The sequence below is a fragment of the Dermacentor albipictus genome, chromosome 5 (assembly GCF_038994185.2).
Source record: "Dermacentor albipictus isolate Rhodes 1998 colony chromosome 5, USDA_Dalb.pri_finalv2, whole genome shotgun sequence".
Taxonomy (NCBI): domain Eukaryota; kingdom Metazoa; phylum Arthropoda; class Arachnida; order Ixodida; family Ixodidae; genus Dermacentor; species Dermacentor albipictus.
In genome coordinates, this window is record NC_091825.1 from 163,053,069 (window position 1) to 163,070,998 (window position 17,930).

Below are 17,930 nucleotides of genomic sequence, written 5' to 3' on the forward strand. Positions count from 1 at the left end.
TTTGTCTACGTAGAAAATTATTTATATCTATTAATGCACGCATATTGGCTATGGCAACGTACTCGGCACAGTCTACTACTGGCTTTTGAAAAGGTAGATTGTGTGGAAAGGAGCTTGGAAACAATTTTTACAAGTTATTTTGCTTGCACAGACTCTCGTAAAGTATCCGTAAAGTATCTCAAAGTTCTTTACGAAATGGCCCCAGTCAGTACCAGTGCCTCATCTGCCTCGAATTCCACTGATGTGCATATCGCACAACTCAAACCATATTACTCTCCTGTTATCACTGATATGTAGACGCACCGGGACAATGCTTGCACCGCCGGGGATAATGATTACATGCATATTGCGTGTTTCTTGTGGACAATGCATGCGGGCGCCCCAACAAAGACGAACGCTCCCTGGCTCTCGAGCTGTCGCCTGAACTGGCTTGCGCTGCATTATCATTTGCAAATATACTTTGTAAATAGTCTCCAGGGGAGGTATTCTATAAGAGTCCACCTAGTGGACTGTTCATTTCGGCCGTTTCTGATTGGCTGGGGTCGCTCGTACAGCTGCATCCAATCAGCAGCGAGCGAAATGGACAGTCCACTAGGTGGACTCTTACAGAATACCACCCCAGTTGTTAATCCTTCGTTCGCGTAACAATATACCCAAGCTGGTGGGACCCCAGATGGTCCGCTCTCCCGCGCATCTCTCGCCAAAAGCTGCAATGCTACCAAGCCCTCTCTCTCGTTTGGAAGCTTGTTCATGCACATCTCATATTCTTCCACTGTGCTGATGGGGTTGGCTTTTAGCTACAGCCATGTAAAGCCAAGCATAGCTTTCCTTGGTTACATTGGTCTGTTGACTTCATCCGGTTAGATTCCAGACAAAATTCCATCTGTTTATGAAATTTGAGCACAAAGGAGCCAGCACTCAAGCTGAAGCAGTCATGAATATGCCTGGCTCCCTTATTTATGCAACACTCAGTGCATACTGGCTTAGTTCTCATTAGTGTTTTGCTATTGCTGCATGTAATATGGCATTCTGGATGGTGAAGAGACTCTTTGGAATCCTCTTTGAAGGATATTGTTTAACTGCACACCGAAACCAATTCAGCCTGAGTGTTGTCTTCAGGCTGAGTTCAGATGTGTGTGCTAGACAAGAAGCATGATTGCAGCGGGATATCCAAGGCTGCCTGCACTAATTTCATGGCAGTCATTTTAGCCCGCACACAACACTTTTCCTTTAGTGACTGCTTTTAATCACAATGTGTGATTCAACTCCATGATTATGAATGCATTGTTGAGTGTCAAGTTTTATCCTCAGTGAGCAGTATAAGAGTGCCTATGCTAGTGTGACGCAATTTGACTATTTTGCAGACTTTCCAGTTGCTGTTGCAAAGTGAACTTGTTTTGTACAACTTCGAGTTAAATCAACGGGTACAGCAGCCAACATCAGCAAGGTTATCACTGAACATAATCTATTCTTATGTAAGATCCAGATCTGTGTTAGGGTTGCACTGCCATATTTTGGACATATTTAAACTTATCTGCACCATCAGCTGTAGTCTCCATTCCTGAGTGTCTTGTCTGCTGTGACCATACTGATTGCCCACTGTGCCATTATTTGGTTCACAAGGTTTTCCCTGGTGTGTGTGTGTGTGTGCAGTATATATAGTGTGTTGTGTGTTGGGCATCTCTTTAGTCTCACTTAAGTGTTTACAGTTGGCAGCCACTAGAGGAAAGGTCCCTAGATAAGTTTCAAGGCAAAGCTTTCCTCCTCCTCTAATCCTCCGCCTACATGGAGCACCACTAGCGCTCTCAAAAGGTTCCAAACCTTTCAACATGCTTGCAAAAAATGTGTAGCTTTAGTGTACGTTGTATTACATTTACCAAAACTCATTATAAAACTTTATTTATTCCATGCAGTAAATTCTTATTCTTGCATGTGTTGTTTAAAACATGCTTTGGAATGTTTTCAAAACAACAAAGAAACACCACTGCTAACCGGCCAAAATGCTGGGTGACCGCAATAAGCCAATGGCGCTATATTGAGAAACTTTTTATCTAAGTACCTTACCTTAAGAGCATTGTCTTTATGCACATCTGGCAACCTGTGCCTTGCTTTTCCCTGTGTGTGTGTATTAGACAGCCTTCTGCTGGTGTGTGTCAATTCACTGTGTGTCACCACCTGTGCAGGCTCCCTGGCTGAGAATGGCCGGTCACGGTATGTGAAGCCGGTGATTGGCGCTTTTTCACGCATCATGGGTGCCGTGCGAGGGGAGGTACCATGTGAGGTGGTTACTGCCAAGGTGAGAAAATCCTTGGTTTGCTTGCCTATGAAGAGGGATGTGGGGACTAAGTTTTTGCCTTTTGTTGCTACTGTGATCCAGAAATCTATACCTTTTTCTTGATAGAAGTAATTTAGAAATTCAAGATATCCATAGACTTGTTCCTCACAAATTTTCAGCCTAACAATTTTTCAAACAGTTTTCGTTGCATGAGGTCGCGGGATCGAATCTCTGCCACGGCAGCTGCATTTCGATGGGGGCAAAATGCAAAAACACTCGTGTACTTAGATTTAGGTGCACGATAAAGAACCCCAGGCGGTCCAAATTTCCAAAGTCCTCCACTACGGAGTGCCTCACAATCAGATCGTGGTTTTGTTGCGTAAAAGCCCATAATTTAATTTTTTTATTTAAACAGTTTTCGTCATTGCAGTTTTGAAACAATAGTTTTCCTAAAAGTGACAATTGACCAAAAAGGGCAACCTGAGAAAAATCAATTCAAAGATTTAAAAAACCTGCCATTTTATTCTTTGGGCAACTGCGCCAAATAGAGTGCCCCTGCTGCACAGGTTATGCCTTCAACTCTACACTGCTCAGTGGCAATTGCTTCTTCTTTGTAGCGCTTTCGCACATTGAAGGTTTTGTGGCGGGTGCAGTCCACCACAGTGCTGAGTATCTGTCGATGACAATGTACTAGTGGAAAGAATGTGGACTAATATGAAGATATGCAGTGCCAGCAGTAATGAAAACAAGGCTGGGCACAAAAAATCCCGCAGGCAGGAAAAAATCGAATGCAACTAGTGGCATGTCCACCAATCCAAGCTTCAGTTTTGCAGTCCATCCTGACTTGCTATGGTGAAAAATGTCTTTTCCAACATCGGGATTTAAATAATTCCGAAGGGAGATTTGAACTCTTCTGGAAGATGCATTTCAACAAGCATGCTGAAATAATGGATCCTTTGTCTCTTTGTAGTGTGGTTGTGTAGTATCCCCCAAATGTGGCCTCCACATGTGGAACTTTGTTGTTTCAGCCCTTGGATGCTGCCATGGAAAAGGATCTTGAGTCAGCGTTGAAGGCATTTCTCAAAAAAGGAGAGGTGCTTGTGCTCACCAAGAAGGTAACACTGATCCCATCCTTTGTTGTCTTCGGCATGCCCTGTGCCGCTTTCCATCACATGGGAGTGGTGTTGTGACTGGGAAAAGCAGATTCCAAAGTGTTTTGGCCGTGTGGAATAGCAGCTTACTTAAGCAGTTTCACGTGTGAAAGCCTGTGCAATGCATCACATTTGCAGTGCAATTACATGAGAGAAGTACAAAAAACCACTCACATAATACAGTCGAACCCATTTATAATGAACTAGATAGTTCTGCGAAAAGTGGCCGTTATACCACAATTTCTTTATATATTGACTCGCCCTTAAAATGCTAAAAAATCAAGCACACTGAAGCGTGCGTTAGTAGTTACAATTTGACAGCACTTAGTTCCGAAAACCGGATTTTCAGTGTCATTTTTTTTCCGGTGCATTCTCGCACCTAGCTGCAAACGTTCCATTAGAAACGTCCATCTAAACAGCACAGTGTGGTGTCGTGTAGCTCTTTCAAAATGGCACCCGGTTCCGATCATCTTGTCATTTTGAAACTGCAAGCGCATCTGCCATTCTTAATTCGAGCTTGTGATATATTTTACTACGAGCAGGATATGACTGTATTCTGCACACGAGAGTGAAGCGTTCAAGTTGACTGGAAGCATAAACTTCGGAAACAACTGCGGTATGACGTCATTCTGTGAATCTCTCAGACATCGTGGTCTCGGCATTATGACTATGCGTCAGCCATACAAGAGCCGTAAAATTACGTTATCTACCGTATTTACTCGATTCTAACGTGCCCTCAATTGTAATGCGCACCTGTCTTCCGTGATCAAAAAGAAAGGGGGGAAAACTGCCCTCAATTGTATCGCGCATCCGTTTGCTGTGACCTAAAAAAAGAAAGTCCTTTACAGTACCATGCACCTCACCGTGCTGTTTCTCATACATTGACGACATCTTCGTCTTCAGCACTTCAGCAGACAACCATGCACTTCACCTGTGCCATGTGTTCGAACGAGTACGGAACTACGGGCTAGTTGGAACTAGTTGAGTTTGGTGTTGGTTCACTGGACTTGGGCCATTGCGTCAATGCCTGTGGGATATCTCCTCCTGCCGCTCGTGTGGAAGCTATAGTGAAGTTTCCACGACCTGCGACCACAAAGCAACTGAGTCAATTCCTTGTGCTTGCCAATGATTATCGGCAATTCATTTCTCGCTGCGCTGTCATCTTGCAACCCCTTAATGCACTCCTGTCCGGTCAGACAAAAGCAAACACTCCAATCTTCTGGATAGAGGATGCTGAGGCAGCTTTCAGTTCCATCAAGGAAGCTCTTGCCAACGTGACTCGTTGCACATCCCATGTGTGATGCCCTGACATCACTATCGGTGGACGCCTCGGACGTTGCCGTCGGTGGAGTGCTGCAGCAGTTGGTCCACGGCTTGTAACAGCCTGTCACGTTCTTCTCGCGAGAGCTCTTCAGGCCGAGCATAGGTACAGCACTACCAGTCATGAACTGCTGGCAGCCTACTTGGCCATGAGACATTTCCGCCACTTCCTCGAAGGTTGGCAATTTCACATCCTCACTGACCACAAGTTGCTCATGTATGCTTCGACTGCTACCAACTTTGCCCACACTCCCCGTGAGATTCGCCAACTTGCCTACATATCCAAATTCACGAGTGACATTCGGCACATCAGCAGCGCAAGCAGTCCAGTTGCTATATCTTAATGTGCATCAACTGGATCACACATTGGCCTGTGGCATTGCCACTTAGCGATATTGCCACGGAGAAAGTCGCCCTAGGCCTTGTCGCAGTATGGATTAGTCACTACGGGGCTCCCTCGACCATTACAACAGATCGAGGTCGTCAGTTCGACTATGCACTGGTCTGTGCGATGTCCCCACTGCCGGGTGTCCGCCACATCAAGACGACGGCCTGCCAGCCGATGCCCAACGCCATGGTCGAGCGCTTTCACCAGCAGTTCAATGTGATGTTTTCACTGATGTTTTCCTGGATGGCTCGTACAGTGACAGTTGATGCACTGACTGTTTGATGGGCGGAATGTTTAATTTTGGGGCTTTTCACTTGAAAGACTTCAGTATAGCGAACCATTTACTGCAGTCCCCTGGAGTTTGTTATATCAAGATTTCACTAATTTTAAAAAAATCTGCCTACCCTTTCTTTTAATGACTATCGACACTACATACAATTTGCGTTCCAGCAATGGACCATATTGCTGAACGCACCTTTATTTACAATCTGTAGTGGCCATTCTGAGATTTCCATTAATTTGGTTTCGTTCAAGTTGCACTTATGAGGAGTCCACTCTTTTAGTTAGGCAGCTGATGAGTCTCTCTGAGGTTGCATGTCCAAACTTCAAGGGAGGTTGTGTAACCAGTTTTATGTATAGTCTGGATTGATGTCATAGCTGGGGCAACATGCAGCTGTTGTATTTTGTGTCTGGTGACGTTGCACACCTTCAGATGCTACAAAGACAGCATCACTAAATGCGACTTCTCAACTGCTGCCAGTTCTATCTCACTGGCACAGTAGAGTTGGGCTTAAGAGGAGACACTGGTGTTTGATATTTTTAAAAATTTTTGTCATATACAAATGAAACTTTCAGGCAAGGTATACTTTAGCCTGCTAGAAGCATACATGCAATCAATTTTTTTTATTTTAAGCAGTTTTTGAGATAATACTTTCTGAAAATTAATTTGCCCAACTTATCAACAATTTTACTACTGAATATCAGAGAAAAATTTATATGTACACATTATAGAACAATCAGAGATCACAATTAGACCATCACTGTAATTTTAGCTCTATTGTTACAAAAGTTATTGCCATATCTAATGTGGTGGTTATGAAGCTCAAAATTCTTATCTGTTGTATTGCCACATAAAAAATTCTAGCATAAGGGATTTTATTAGTTTTGTGTGTAGAAACTCGTAAGCTTTTGAATGCAACAAGAATTATTTAAATCGGACTATTACATCAAAAGATACTGTGGGCAACAGCCCGTGTCATAGGAGAAATGCAGCTTTTGAGAAAACGCAAAACGAAGTTCCAGGACATGACCTAGATTTATTCTTGGCAATTACAGCAAGGAATTCAAGTCCACCTTCCACTAGAAGCCACTAGGCACACAATCACCATCGCTCTCTCTCTCATGCGCCTCTTATTTATGGCATGCATGAAGTTTTCTGCTCTGGCATGCTTCTTGTCAGACGCCACTAGCCGGTGCTGGTCTTTTTCAGCCTGTATTCCCCTCTTCTTGGTGAGCTCCATCCAGTGCTTATGTTGTCGCAAATAGCACAGTTCACCACTAGTTTCACGGCCACTTCATATTCCCAGTCGCACTTTAACACGTTCAAAGGGCCAAGGCAGAATTCGCATTTCGCGCACCAAAGCAGGCGATTTACAGCCGCTAGGCTTAGAATTGTAAACGCGGTCTCGCTCGCCGCCGTTTCCGGAGAATCTCCGATAAGTGACAGCTTTCAGCGGGTAGCTGATAACGAATACAGCTTCTGTCGTTGCTCCTCCGCGCAACGTTCAATTGCCACTTGTTCGGCTTCTGTGATGAGAAGCGTGTTGACGCGCTTTGCTGGCCGCAGGCATCGCATGCGCAGCTGTACCTTCGGTAGCTGCCGTTTGCTCGCTGGCGCATGTCGCTGTGCTGGTTGCCGTCACTGCCGATTCATCCGACGCCACTTGGGTATCCGAGAACGTCGCTTGCGTTTTTTCCCGAAAGCATGAGGTGTCGCGAACTTTCGTTGCCGCCAGCCATCATCGCGTTGCTACGGCGCGCTAGACTGCGTGCAAACCACGTCTAACATGGCGTCTCACATCGGAGAAATGAAACTCCCGGCCGACCAATCGGAGATCAGGATTTTCCCCACGTGGTACAAAGGCGCCAATACCGTGCGAGTATTCCCTTTTTTTTGAAAGCGTGTACCTTCATAGTAGCCAGACTTTGTGCCCTTTTCCCGCTAAAAACGGAATGTAGAAGAATCCAGCTTTCGGATGACTTCAACATGGCCGCGCTGCGGGTAACGCTTGGCATAGACGAAGGCATTGAATTCGCCTCTTTTCGAGTGGCGTTTGCGAGCGAAAGTGGTGATGAATCTTACTTTAGAGTGCAATAACAAAATAAGTACTCATCAGAACGCGTTATTATTGCAGCAATAGCTTCTCTAGGACGTCTAGATTGCGAAAAAAATTGTCACAAAAAGTCAATTTTTTAAAGATTTTTTGGGCCAGAAGACCCGTGTCTCCCCTTAAGCACGTCTGACTTTGAATGGTTTCAGTGACCTGTTTGTCCGTGTTTTGTGGTTCCTTGAACCAAAAGAGACAGAATTTCCCGATCTTCTAAGCACACTACAAAAACCAGTTCCAGACACCCATCATGCAGGAGTTTGGAATCCAGACCAGTGTGCGAAATTGAATGCCTTGGCATCTGCGATTTCCAAGGCTACTGGTGCTTTACATCACCAGTGTCCATTTCACCCCGCAGACAGATTTACAGGGCTGTGTCATCTTGCTAACATTTAGCCATCTAGTATCTTCAGAGGTCTTCAAACAAAAAGTGGCTGTGCATTTGAAATGTGTAGCATGTGCATTGCTCATGAAAGGGTGAGGGGGGGGGCAATAGGCACAAGGAATGAATTTTTTCATTGGTAAACTGTGGAGAGGAGAACTGCTCATACACGGGTATTTCAGTTTTGTCCCCTAATATCTTTTGATACGGGAAGGGGATAGTTGCTTTTCTTCACAGATTGCCAGTATTTTCAGGTTTGCACCCCTCTAAAATTGCAGTTTGTGTTTTCCACTGTTAAGAGCATTGCCATGCACAGTCAGCTTTTGGCAATGCATATGGCAGCACTAGCTTCGATGAAAACCTGCCGCTGCTGCCCTCAGCTTGTAGGAATGTTGTAAAGATTTTGAGAACAAGCAAGCCTGTAGGTCAGCTGCAGCATAGCTCACAGGGCTTGGGTTGACAGTGTAGTTTGCTTGCACCTGGTTTTTCTTTTTTTACTGCAACTTGTCTGTTCAAGTCCTTGCTTTTTTTGCTCTAGGATGGAAGTGTGCAGCATCCTCATACGGTGGTATAGTGCACAATAAGCACACTTTGCAACACTTTTTGAATGTGGTAAATAAACTGCTTATTCGCTGTCCAATACTGCCACGGACATCGAAGCCAAATATTTCTATACAACGAAGTGTTGTTCGAAAAGGTGCTGGCCCTTTCACTTAACCTTTGCAAAAATGTCAGTGCTATTTCTTTTTATTCTTGCTAAGGAGTAAACACAATCTATTAGACAAATTTTCATAAACTTCACAACAATAAATGTTGTGGCAATAAATGGAAAAATCTCATGATGATCTCTACTGGCATGACCTTTGAAACCCAATGGCGATCCTGCTTGAGCTAATGGGGTATAACAGTGGACTCTCGATGGTATGAATCTCTTGGCACAGTGCAAAAATTCGCATCACCTATATTTGGAGCATGTCGGCTACTTCATTGCCTTCTGAATTTTTTCCTTTTTATGATTTTCAATTTTTTTTCCCCGCAATCCTAGGACCTTCCTTTATCTCATGGTAAAATGTTTGGAAGAAATACGCTGCAGAGTTTGAGAAGATTGCTCTTCTTTAATGTGCTGTCTGCTGAAGGTGCTATTGCACCGCTGATCGCGGCTTTCGGTTGATGCAGCGCCTCCATCTTAGTATCGAGGTAAACACGAGAGATCAGATGCAGACATCTGTGGCACTGTGTTTCACTATGCAGAAATGAAAGTGAGCGCGGAAAGGGAAAGCTAGTGTCGCGATTTGTTACGGCAGTCAAGGGGCGCACAGCGAGCGGAGCTCCTATTGGCTAACGGGAATTGGAATCACTGGGGCACTTTTCTTTGTGCACATTTTAATGTGATAGCATAAAATCCGGTGTTGGTGTCTTGTGTGGGACGTTAGTGAAAAATTATTGCCAATCACAACCATGCAGGTCCTCCGCGCGGCGCAGAGGCGTTACTTATCTGAATTGCTCAAACGCATCGGAAGAATTGTTAAGTACAGCCTAAACACAACGTACAGACATGACGTCGGATTGTAATTTGAATATACCAGAAAAGATAAATTCTGTTACGCAGAAACTCAAACCTATTTTTCAGCATTCCTACCATTCATTGAGTGGCATGCTGAGCTCAGTTCCTTGCAACACCAACCAGATGTCGCTCGCCTCCACGGCTCTGCGACCCGTGCAAGAGGCCGCGTTTCTACCGAAAAGCTCGCCCGCTCGCCTTTATGCCTGGTTCTCTTGAGTTTTGTTTTTACAATCTGGCTGTTGCCTGATGGGGATAAGAACATTGTGCAAGATGAGGGCATATGTCTTCCTTGCGGCGGCGAAGCTATTTCGTATCGTGTGATCTGGCGGGTGCACAGGTAGAAAAGTTTCCGATTGTCCTCAGACGCCAGAAGGCATGGAAGATAGAGATTAGGCTACCCATGTAAGCGAATGCAGCTGATCTTGTTGTCGCGGAAGGACTAGGTTGTGTGGGATTGCCGGCTTCTGATAAAGTTGCAAGGTGTTCGAAAGTGGCCGAGAAATTGCATGATACTGCACAAAGCAAAAAAATTAGATGTGAGACGGGGTGAGGAGGGGATCAAGGGTGAGTGACCCAGGTTGCCTTGGCAACAAGGCTGCTCAGCCGGCCTGACAACCAGTGCGTGGCGTTACCGGGCCATCGCACTTATAGTTTCCTACAATTACTAGAGGTAACTCTGGTGCTTGTATTGTGCAGCCACCATGGGAATCGTGGGTAATACATGGATTTATCTGATCTTTGTGTTTGGGGCTTCAGATGCTCTTGTAGCTTAGTTTATTACGCTTTAGCCGGGCCTAAACTTCAAAGGAATGTAGACTTTTCTTTTTAATGCAGAAGGTAATAACACTAAGCACGCATAATCACTTCTAATTGCGGTGGGTCCGTAGCGTAATGGTTTCAGTATCTGGTGTCTGTGCTGGAGGTCCTGTGTTCGAATTCTGCCGTCAGACAATTTTAATATTTTAAAATTATTCGTAAAGCTATACTGTCTTAAAAATAATCACATTGAAAAGCCACCAATCCATGTGCTGCCCATCATTTCCATGTTGGCTGAACTGCCCTGCTTGCAGCTCCCATAGACAGTAGCGCCACAGTTCCCTCTAGTAATTTAGCTCTCTGATCTGGGCCTCTTCACCGGCTCAGCCGGGGATCGCAGGTTGGCTCGAGTGTTATCATCCACTGCAGCACGAAAAGCGGTTCGCGACATTCGAAATTTAGTACCTTGTAAGCTAATGGACTTGGGCCAGGATTTTTGGAAAAAGCGTATTATCCCGTAATTTGTATGACTGTATCACTGAAATTCTACTGATATCCACTTAAACCTCTATATAATGAAGTCCGCAAAACTGGCAATTTGATTCATTATATTGAAATTTGACGTTTATGCAAACAAGTATAATGGTAGGTGTATTTTATTGCGATAGCAATTATATTGGCACTCCAGCCACATTTTTGCCATCGCCATGATGTTCTGTATAGTCCAAGGGCGGTAGCACCGCCGCCGCACATTGTATGCTGTATGTGGGAGTGCAAGCATGCAAGGGAAGCCGACCATCATGGCTCGGTCTGGCATGTGCAAAGCGGCAAGTAAATGCCCATCTTGCGTTGCACAAAAGGCCGGGGGGGGCGATGGGAGGGAGGGAGGGAGGCAGGGCGGCGTTGTGCTTTGGCAGCAAATGCGCGCTTTGTGAACATGCACAAGGGCAAATGATGATCACGGCTCAATCTTGCGGGCCATATATTGAGCAAAGCGGGTAGGCAGCGCAGGAGGTAGGGGTGGTGGCTTCGACTCTGCCAACAAGTGCTTACATTGCAGGGCTGTATTGCAGGGCTGATCGCGCGCGCTGTATATCTTGAAAAGGTACTGCGGACGGCTCATACCTTTGTGCGTGCTGTGTTCTCGCCACTCTAGTGTTGAAGCGATAGACCGCACGAAGGTGACTGCTTGCTGCTGCTGCCGCACTTGCTCACACCAGTGTTTTGACAGCGAGTGTCCGTGCTCGAGTGTGATGTGTTCATGTTTGCTTATTTGCGCTGACACCATCCTTATTATTTCAGTTATTAAGCGAATGTGTCCAAGTTTATACGGCCGATGAAACTACTATCCTTACTTCGTATAGCTGTCTACTAACTTGCTATCGCAATTGATGCTTCGCCTTTGAGGCAAAACTGTGACTTTTTTCCTACAGAAGTGACCGCCAAATTTTCCGCATGACCATCGGAAAGAGCAAACTTAAATAAAGAAAAATTAATTTTGTGAAATTTGAGTCGACAATGAAAGATATGGTTTCATGCCTTGTGGACCATATCTTCACATCGTTGGAATGAAGTGAAGCCACGCGTCCATGCTTTCACACCCACTCTGCCCCCGCAGCCGATAGTGCCAGTTTTAGTACTGCGTACATTGCGTATGTAAGAGTGTGCTACGTTCTGCATAGTGTGCATGGGGAGAGCTCTATGCGAATGGTACGTGAGCATACGTGACCCCTGCATATGCATGCATTCCATTCTTGCGTGCTGCACTCGTTCATTTGGGACAGCGCGAGATTCTTCGTTTTTTTTCAAAACGAACGCAAAACGAAGAGTGCTGTAATCTGGCTAGCATGTTTGCATTGGCTTGGCTTGACTGTAAATAAGTGCTTTTATTTTTATCTTCCAGATAGTGCAGCAGGTTTATACAGGGTGTCCCAGCTAACTTGAGCCAGAGTTTGAAAATAGGTGAATGCCGCATAGCTGGACAGAACCAAGGTAGTGTTGTTTGCTGTCGCTTGGAGATACTCAGAATATTTTTTGCATTCCGCCGAATTTCATAATTAGTCCTTAATAATTCTTCAACTTCTCAAATATTATAATTAGATTATAAGTGTCAATGAGAAAATTCTAGAGCCACATTAAAAACTCCCAATACAGCTTTCTGTTGCTCTATATGTGCTACAGAAAGTGTTCTTCCAAGCGTGAAAGAAGCCCGCAAATGCACACAAAATTGCCGTGCCACTGGTCACTTGCGGCACTTTGTGTGTGCTTGTGGCTTCTTTCACGCTCGCAAAAACTTTTATGCAACACGTATGGAACAACAGAAAGCTGTTACAGGAGCTTTTCTTGTCGCTCTACAATTTTCTCATTGACACTTTTCATCTGATTATAGTATTTGGAAGTTGAATTGACTAATTATGTAATCTCAGTATCTCCAAGCGATGGCAAACATTACCTTGGTTCTATCCAGCTACGTGGTATTTGCATATATTTAATCCTTTTGGGGTCGATTTTTTTTTTTTATGTGCGACTGTCCAGGGTCGGTTTCTTTATTGCAGATTCCAATTGTTGTGAAGGACCTATATCGAAAAAGATTTACCGTAATTTTTCTAGGGTGACCGTAAAGTGAGAAAAAGACATTTTGCGTTGGTACATATGCACTCTTTATTCATGAATAAGAACAGTAAAAAAAAGGAAGTAAGGTATACGAATTAAACATTTCATGTATTGTTATTGTTTAAAGCTTAGAATATGCGCACACGAGAATTGAACTGCTAGGTGAGCAAACTCAAAAAAGCAGTGTGCCCGTCAAAAAAAATGTTTGACCAACTTCCACTAATCTTCATCTGATTGCCAACCAGAGGCAATTAGATATCGCACGAGAGAGAGAGTAAAACATCTTTATTAATAATATTTGAATGACGAGAGCAGTGTGGGAGGAACCCTCAGTCCAGGGTCTCTAAGATGATTCCGGCGATGTTTCGAGCCCGTTGTGTCACAGCTCGGAGGACCTCGGGAGGTCTGTCGCGGAGGGCATCGTCCCACAGCTCTTTGTTGCGTAGGGGGTAAAGGAGAGTTGGCAAGGGAGGAAAGAGGTTGCAGTGCACTCAATCGTGACGGGGAAGATTGTGGGCGAGCTGCCACAGCCAGGGCAGCGATCTGCACAACAGTGTGGGCAGAATTTATTGAGAGAGACAAGATTGGGAAAAGTTGCGGTTCATAACTGGCGTAATGCCACTGCTTCCTCCTGCGAGAAGGACGGCGGCAGTCTCCAAAACTCGAGATTACGCAACCTCCAGTATTAAATGCGTGAAAAGATGGTGTACGTTATGCCACGCCATCTCAACATGCTCACTCTTTACACACGTGCCAGATTGCATTCGTAGCAGGGCGTGCGGGCTGCGAAGGTGCTCAGCCGTGCTTGAAAAGGAGACGCATGACAACGTAACTCTGCCCCCTCCGTCCCATTTCCTCTCCCCACCGTGCCTAACGCGCACTTGGCCGCGTTACTGTGAGCTCGCTCCCCTCCCTCCTTTGTGGTGGCGCGGAAAAACTGCGCTCATCAAGCCACCATCCTTCTCGCAGTTGTACGCTAAGCATACGGAGCGTGGGCGCTATAGGATCTTATCGCACTTTCTATGGAACATGACGCTGCTCTGCCTAGGCTGAGTAGACCATAAATAGACAGTTAAAGTAAAGCGTATGCGATCATAGTGTACACTATACATTATAGTATAGCATACGCTAAGCAGTACATGTTTGTTAGTTTTAGTTGTGCTGCGAAATCTTCCGATCTCTGAGGCCATATGCCGTCGTTGCGACTATCTCCCGACTGCAGCAATTAGTGGCACTGGCATCTCGAATGTTTCTTCTTTCGTTAGGCTTGGACTCGTTCCAAACGAGAAGCGATCTCGAAAACTCCACAAGGTCATCCATAATACTCTGTCGTCGAAGTGGCCTGAGACTAAGCAAAAGCCGTTTACACGGTCATTTGCTACGAACGAAGTTTAATTTTACAACAGCAATGCCAAATTCAATCCGAAGCGGGCAACCGGGACCGCCGCCACGTTTTACGCAAACTTCGCAAAGATGCTGACGCTAAATCTGAAATAGTGTGCATACGCTATGGGTCGCTAAGCGGTCTACGCGTGCACAATAACAACCCGCAATATAATAGCGTATGCAATGGTATGGTGTACGCTAAACTAAAGCTGTCTAATATGATGGCTTTGGCACAAACAAGGAAGGACGAAAGGGAACAAGAGGCTGCCAAGGGGAGGCGGTTGCTCATGGTTGTGTGGTAGATGTGCGCGCGCAAGTAGTTGCTTGCGATTTGACCATTTCCATCCGTAGAAGTTTCCATTTATTGTCTGTATTGTTTTGCGGTGGCAGTGAAATATTTCACAGCGAAACTGTACATGGCTAGCCGATTCGCCCGTCCATCTGTCTGTTGGTTGCCTGGATCAGAGTGGATTGTCATGGATCGGAGTGAAAAGGCCTTTTGCTAACTAGGTGGTTAGATTAGCTGTGCCAGTAGTGACGTCATTGCTCTCCGTCGCAGCCAAGCGCATGCATAGCAGTTTCTCTCTGTCTCCTAAATGGGTAGGCCATGCGTCATACGTTCTCCTAAGGAGCAGGCAGCTTTCGATCAGCAACGCCGTGAGCAGAACCAGGAACGAGCTCATCTATGCCGTGCCGATGCTGCAGCCCAGGCACAGGAGGAGGCTCGTGCAGCTGAGTGCAAGCAGCACCTGCGTACCGAGAATCCGGCAGCCCACCAAGCCGTCGTTTAATAAGCCATCAGGAATAACCCAGGGATTAACACTGGGACCGCACGTTTCAGCTTCGCTGGTAAACCATCTGTATGGAGTGCTTCGGTGGTGACTTTTTAAGTATCGTGACCGTTTATGAATGCACTTTGTTATATTGAGGTTCTAAATACATGGTGTTTTTATCTACAAGAAGTTTTAGAAGTTTAAATAGTTCATTATACCGAGAACTTTGTTATTTGAAGTTCGTTTTATCGAGGTTTAGCTACACATCTATTGCAGTCTAGCAGTTTGCCTATCTCTCCTTGATCTTCTCTCTTCATTACGACCTCTAGCTCTGTATTGTACAGTTACCTATGCCTGTAACGGCTTTGGCTCTGTCAGTCTAATCCCTGCTTAATACTTCAAATGCCTTGCGTATCTCAATTATTGACCAGTTAATGCTTCCATGTACTTTGAATCCCAGTGCTTCTATGTTTCATCTCATTGAGTGTGATGGTGCCATCTTGCGGTAGAGAATGATACCACAGTGCCTATACTGTGCTCTCCAAAATGGGCAGTGTGACATTTGCACCAGGTGCTCTCAGTCATGTCAGCATAACAGTTGGGTGCAATGATGATTGCAGATGTGGATGTGCTATTGCTTAGAGTGCGCTAGCACTGATTGAAAAAGGGAAGCAGTGGCTGCATTTATTTACATTTTCTCGTTAGGAAATATTTGCGAAGAGATGGCCTTTAACCTCACAAAGCCTGAACACCATTTGACATCAAAGAAAAATTAAGTTGTCCAGATTTATTTCTCGCCATGGAAAGTATATTGGTGCAAAGAAAACTGAATGATACTTTAATTGATTTTTTAAACACTCTGTAGCTGAAAACTCCCTTGAGCATATCAAAAAGGCTAATATAGCTTCTACATTAGTTTTTCAGCACTTAATCATTTTCTATGCATCGTTTTGCTCGTCACAAATCAAATCACGGAAATACCGTGATTACTTATTTTTGTATAAACTCATTCAGAACCACTTTTCCTGTTCGCAGTTACTGTCAGCTGTAACGTTCTGCCTGCCTCGCCCTAGCCTGCATAATCCTAGCATTTTCTATATGAATTGCTCTTGCACCTCTAATGCTATAACATGACTTGTAACACAACAATATAACTTACGTGATGATCTTGTTATATTCAGTTCTACTACTTGCTCATTATCTGCCTTCTGCCTGAATAATTCAATTTTTTTTTTCATGTTGTACCACGGTTCTTTGAGATATTCTGTTTTGTTTTTCGGTTTTATGTTCCTTATGTAACACTAGTGCACCAATATGAAGGTGTAAAGCTGTTCTTGGGCACATTAAGAAAAATAAATAAAATAAAAAAACATCAAAAATGATATAGTGGGGTTTGCGGAGTTATTACCAGACATTCCACACCATTCATTACAGGTGCTTCAGGGTCCCTTTTTGGAGAGCAGCTAGGTAGACTTGAGGGCTCTCCATATCTTCCATCTCATTTGCAACTTTGGCACATGTGTCATTCAGTCACAGTTGAGTAGCAGTGTGTGTGACATGAAATTCTCCTTTGCAGGTGGACCCCAGCATCATGGGTGGCATGCTTGTCAGCATAGGTGACAAGTTTGTTGACATGTCCATTGCAACCAAGGTCAAGACATACACTGGCCTCCTGAAGCAGGCAGTCTGAATAATAGATTTAAAACGTCTTTGTCCACATTTTGTGCCTATCCTTTGAAAAGAAGTTCTAAGACAACATCGAAGATTTCACCTGATGCTGTCGCCAACATTGAATAGAGCGGTGTGAATACAGAACTGGGGCTGACTGCCTGAAGCATTATTGCTTAAATTTCTTGTCAAATGTATTTACTGTTTAGTACATTTTTGTGTTGTTACTTGTACAGAAAATAATAGTGAAGTATTTGAAATTCTTTGTCTTTTGTTCAGAAACTTTCATACTTTTCTGTAGCAGAATTTGTGTGGCCATATTGTATGATCTTGAGAGCAAACATGAGTTGCTCTGGAGGCTAATATACACTGACAATGCACAGCCACAAATGAGTGGCTTGTGTATAATGTCTTCTGCCACAAATGAGTCGCTTGTGTTAATGTCTTGAAGGATGGAAGTACTTGTACCATGAAATGGACTGTTTATTGATTGCACAAGCAACACATTGTGTATGATACTGGAGCAAGTAATGCAAGCTATATTCTGCCTGGAAAGGGGCCACAAGACTTGTGTCTGAAGTAGACTCGGGGAAATCATTAGGCGGAACATAAGTGCACTTAAATGTGTTATTGCTGTCTCTGAGCTGCAGGTACTGTCCTAGATGTTGCAAAGTCACTCAGCAACTTGGAGAATATCTCTTCCCATCTGATTCTGCCAAACTTCGAAGTTCCCTACAAAAGTCCCTCGCTTTGTCACCAGACAATACAAAATTTCTCTCAACCCCTTGCATGCTTGAGTAAAGGTGATTGAGCTGCTCAAACCTGTCACACATGTAGACAAGCTTAGTGGGACATGAACAGCCTGAGAGGCTCTCACAGCCCCTTGTCTTCCACTAGAAAAATCCCCACTTTCTCCCGGAGATTAAAAACTCTGACCAGCACATTTCCCTGCGAAAGCCAACGCACATCCGTGTGTAGAAGGATGTGCTGGTGTACTGAACCCTTGTCTTCACCAATCATTTTGAAAAAGCAACTAGCCTTAGGCCTTGCTTTGATGCTGTTCACAACTTTGACAGCATGCTGCATCACGCTCGCTAGCTCTTGGCTTAGTTACTTTAATGCCAAAGCCTCTCTGTAAACCATACAATGTGTAAATACGACTGAATTCAGTTGCTTGATGAGGCCTAGCGAACCTGCCAATTATTGCAGGTGCACTACCAGTGCACACTCCCACATACATTTCAACTAAGCTCATGCAGAACAAAAG

The 17,930-nt window shown here is 44.5% G+C and overlaps 1 protein-coding gene across 1 annotated transcript in view; it reads left to right on the forward strand.

The window, feature by feature from the left end:
- ATPsynO (ATP synthase subunit O, mitochondrial) overlaps nt 1–16,928 on the forward strand; it is a 44,298-nt gene extending 27,370 nt beyond the window's left edge. Inside the window, exons 6-8 of the mRNA XM_065434537.1 lie at nt 2,184–2,296; nt 3,304–3,390; nt 16,572–16,928. Of these exons, the coding sequence (XP_065290609.1) occupies nt 2,184–2,296; nt 3,304–3,390; nt 16,572–16,685 (314 nt within the window). The 3' untranslated portion in view covers nt 16,686–16,928. The remainder of the gene's footprint in view (nt 1–2,183; nt 2,297–3,303; nt 3,391–16,571) is intronic.
- The last annotated feature ends 1,002 nt before the right edge of the window (nt 16,929–17,930 follow it).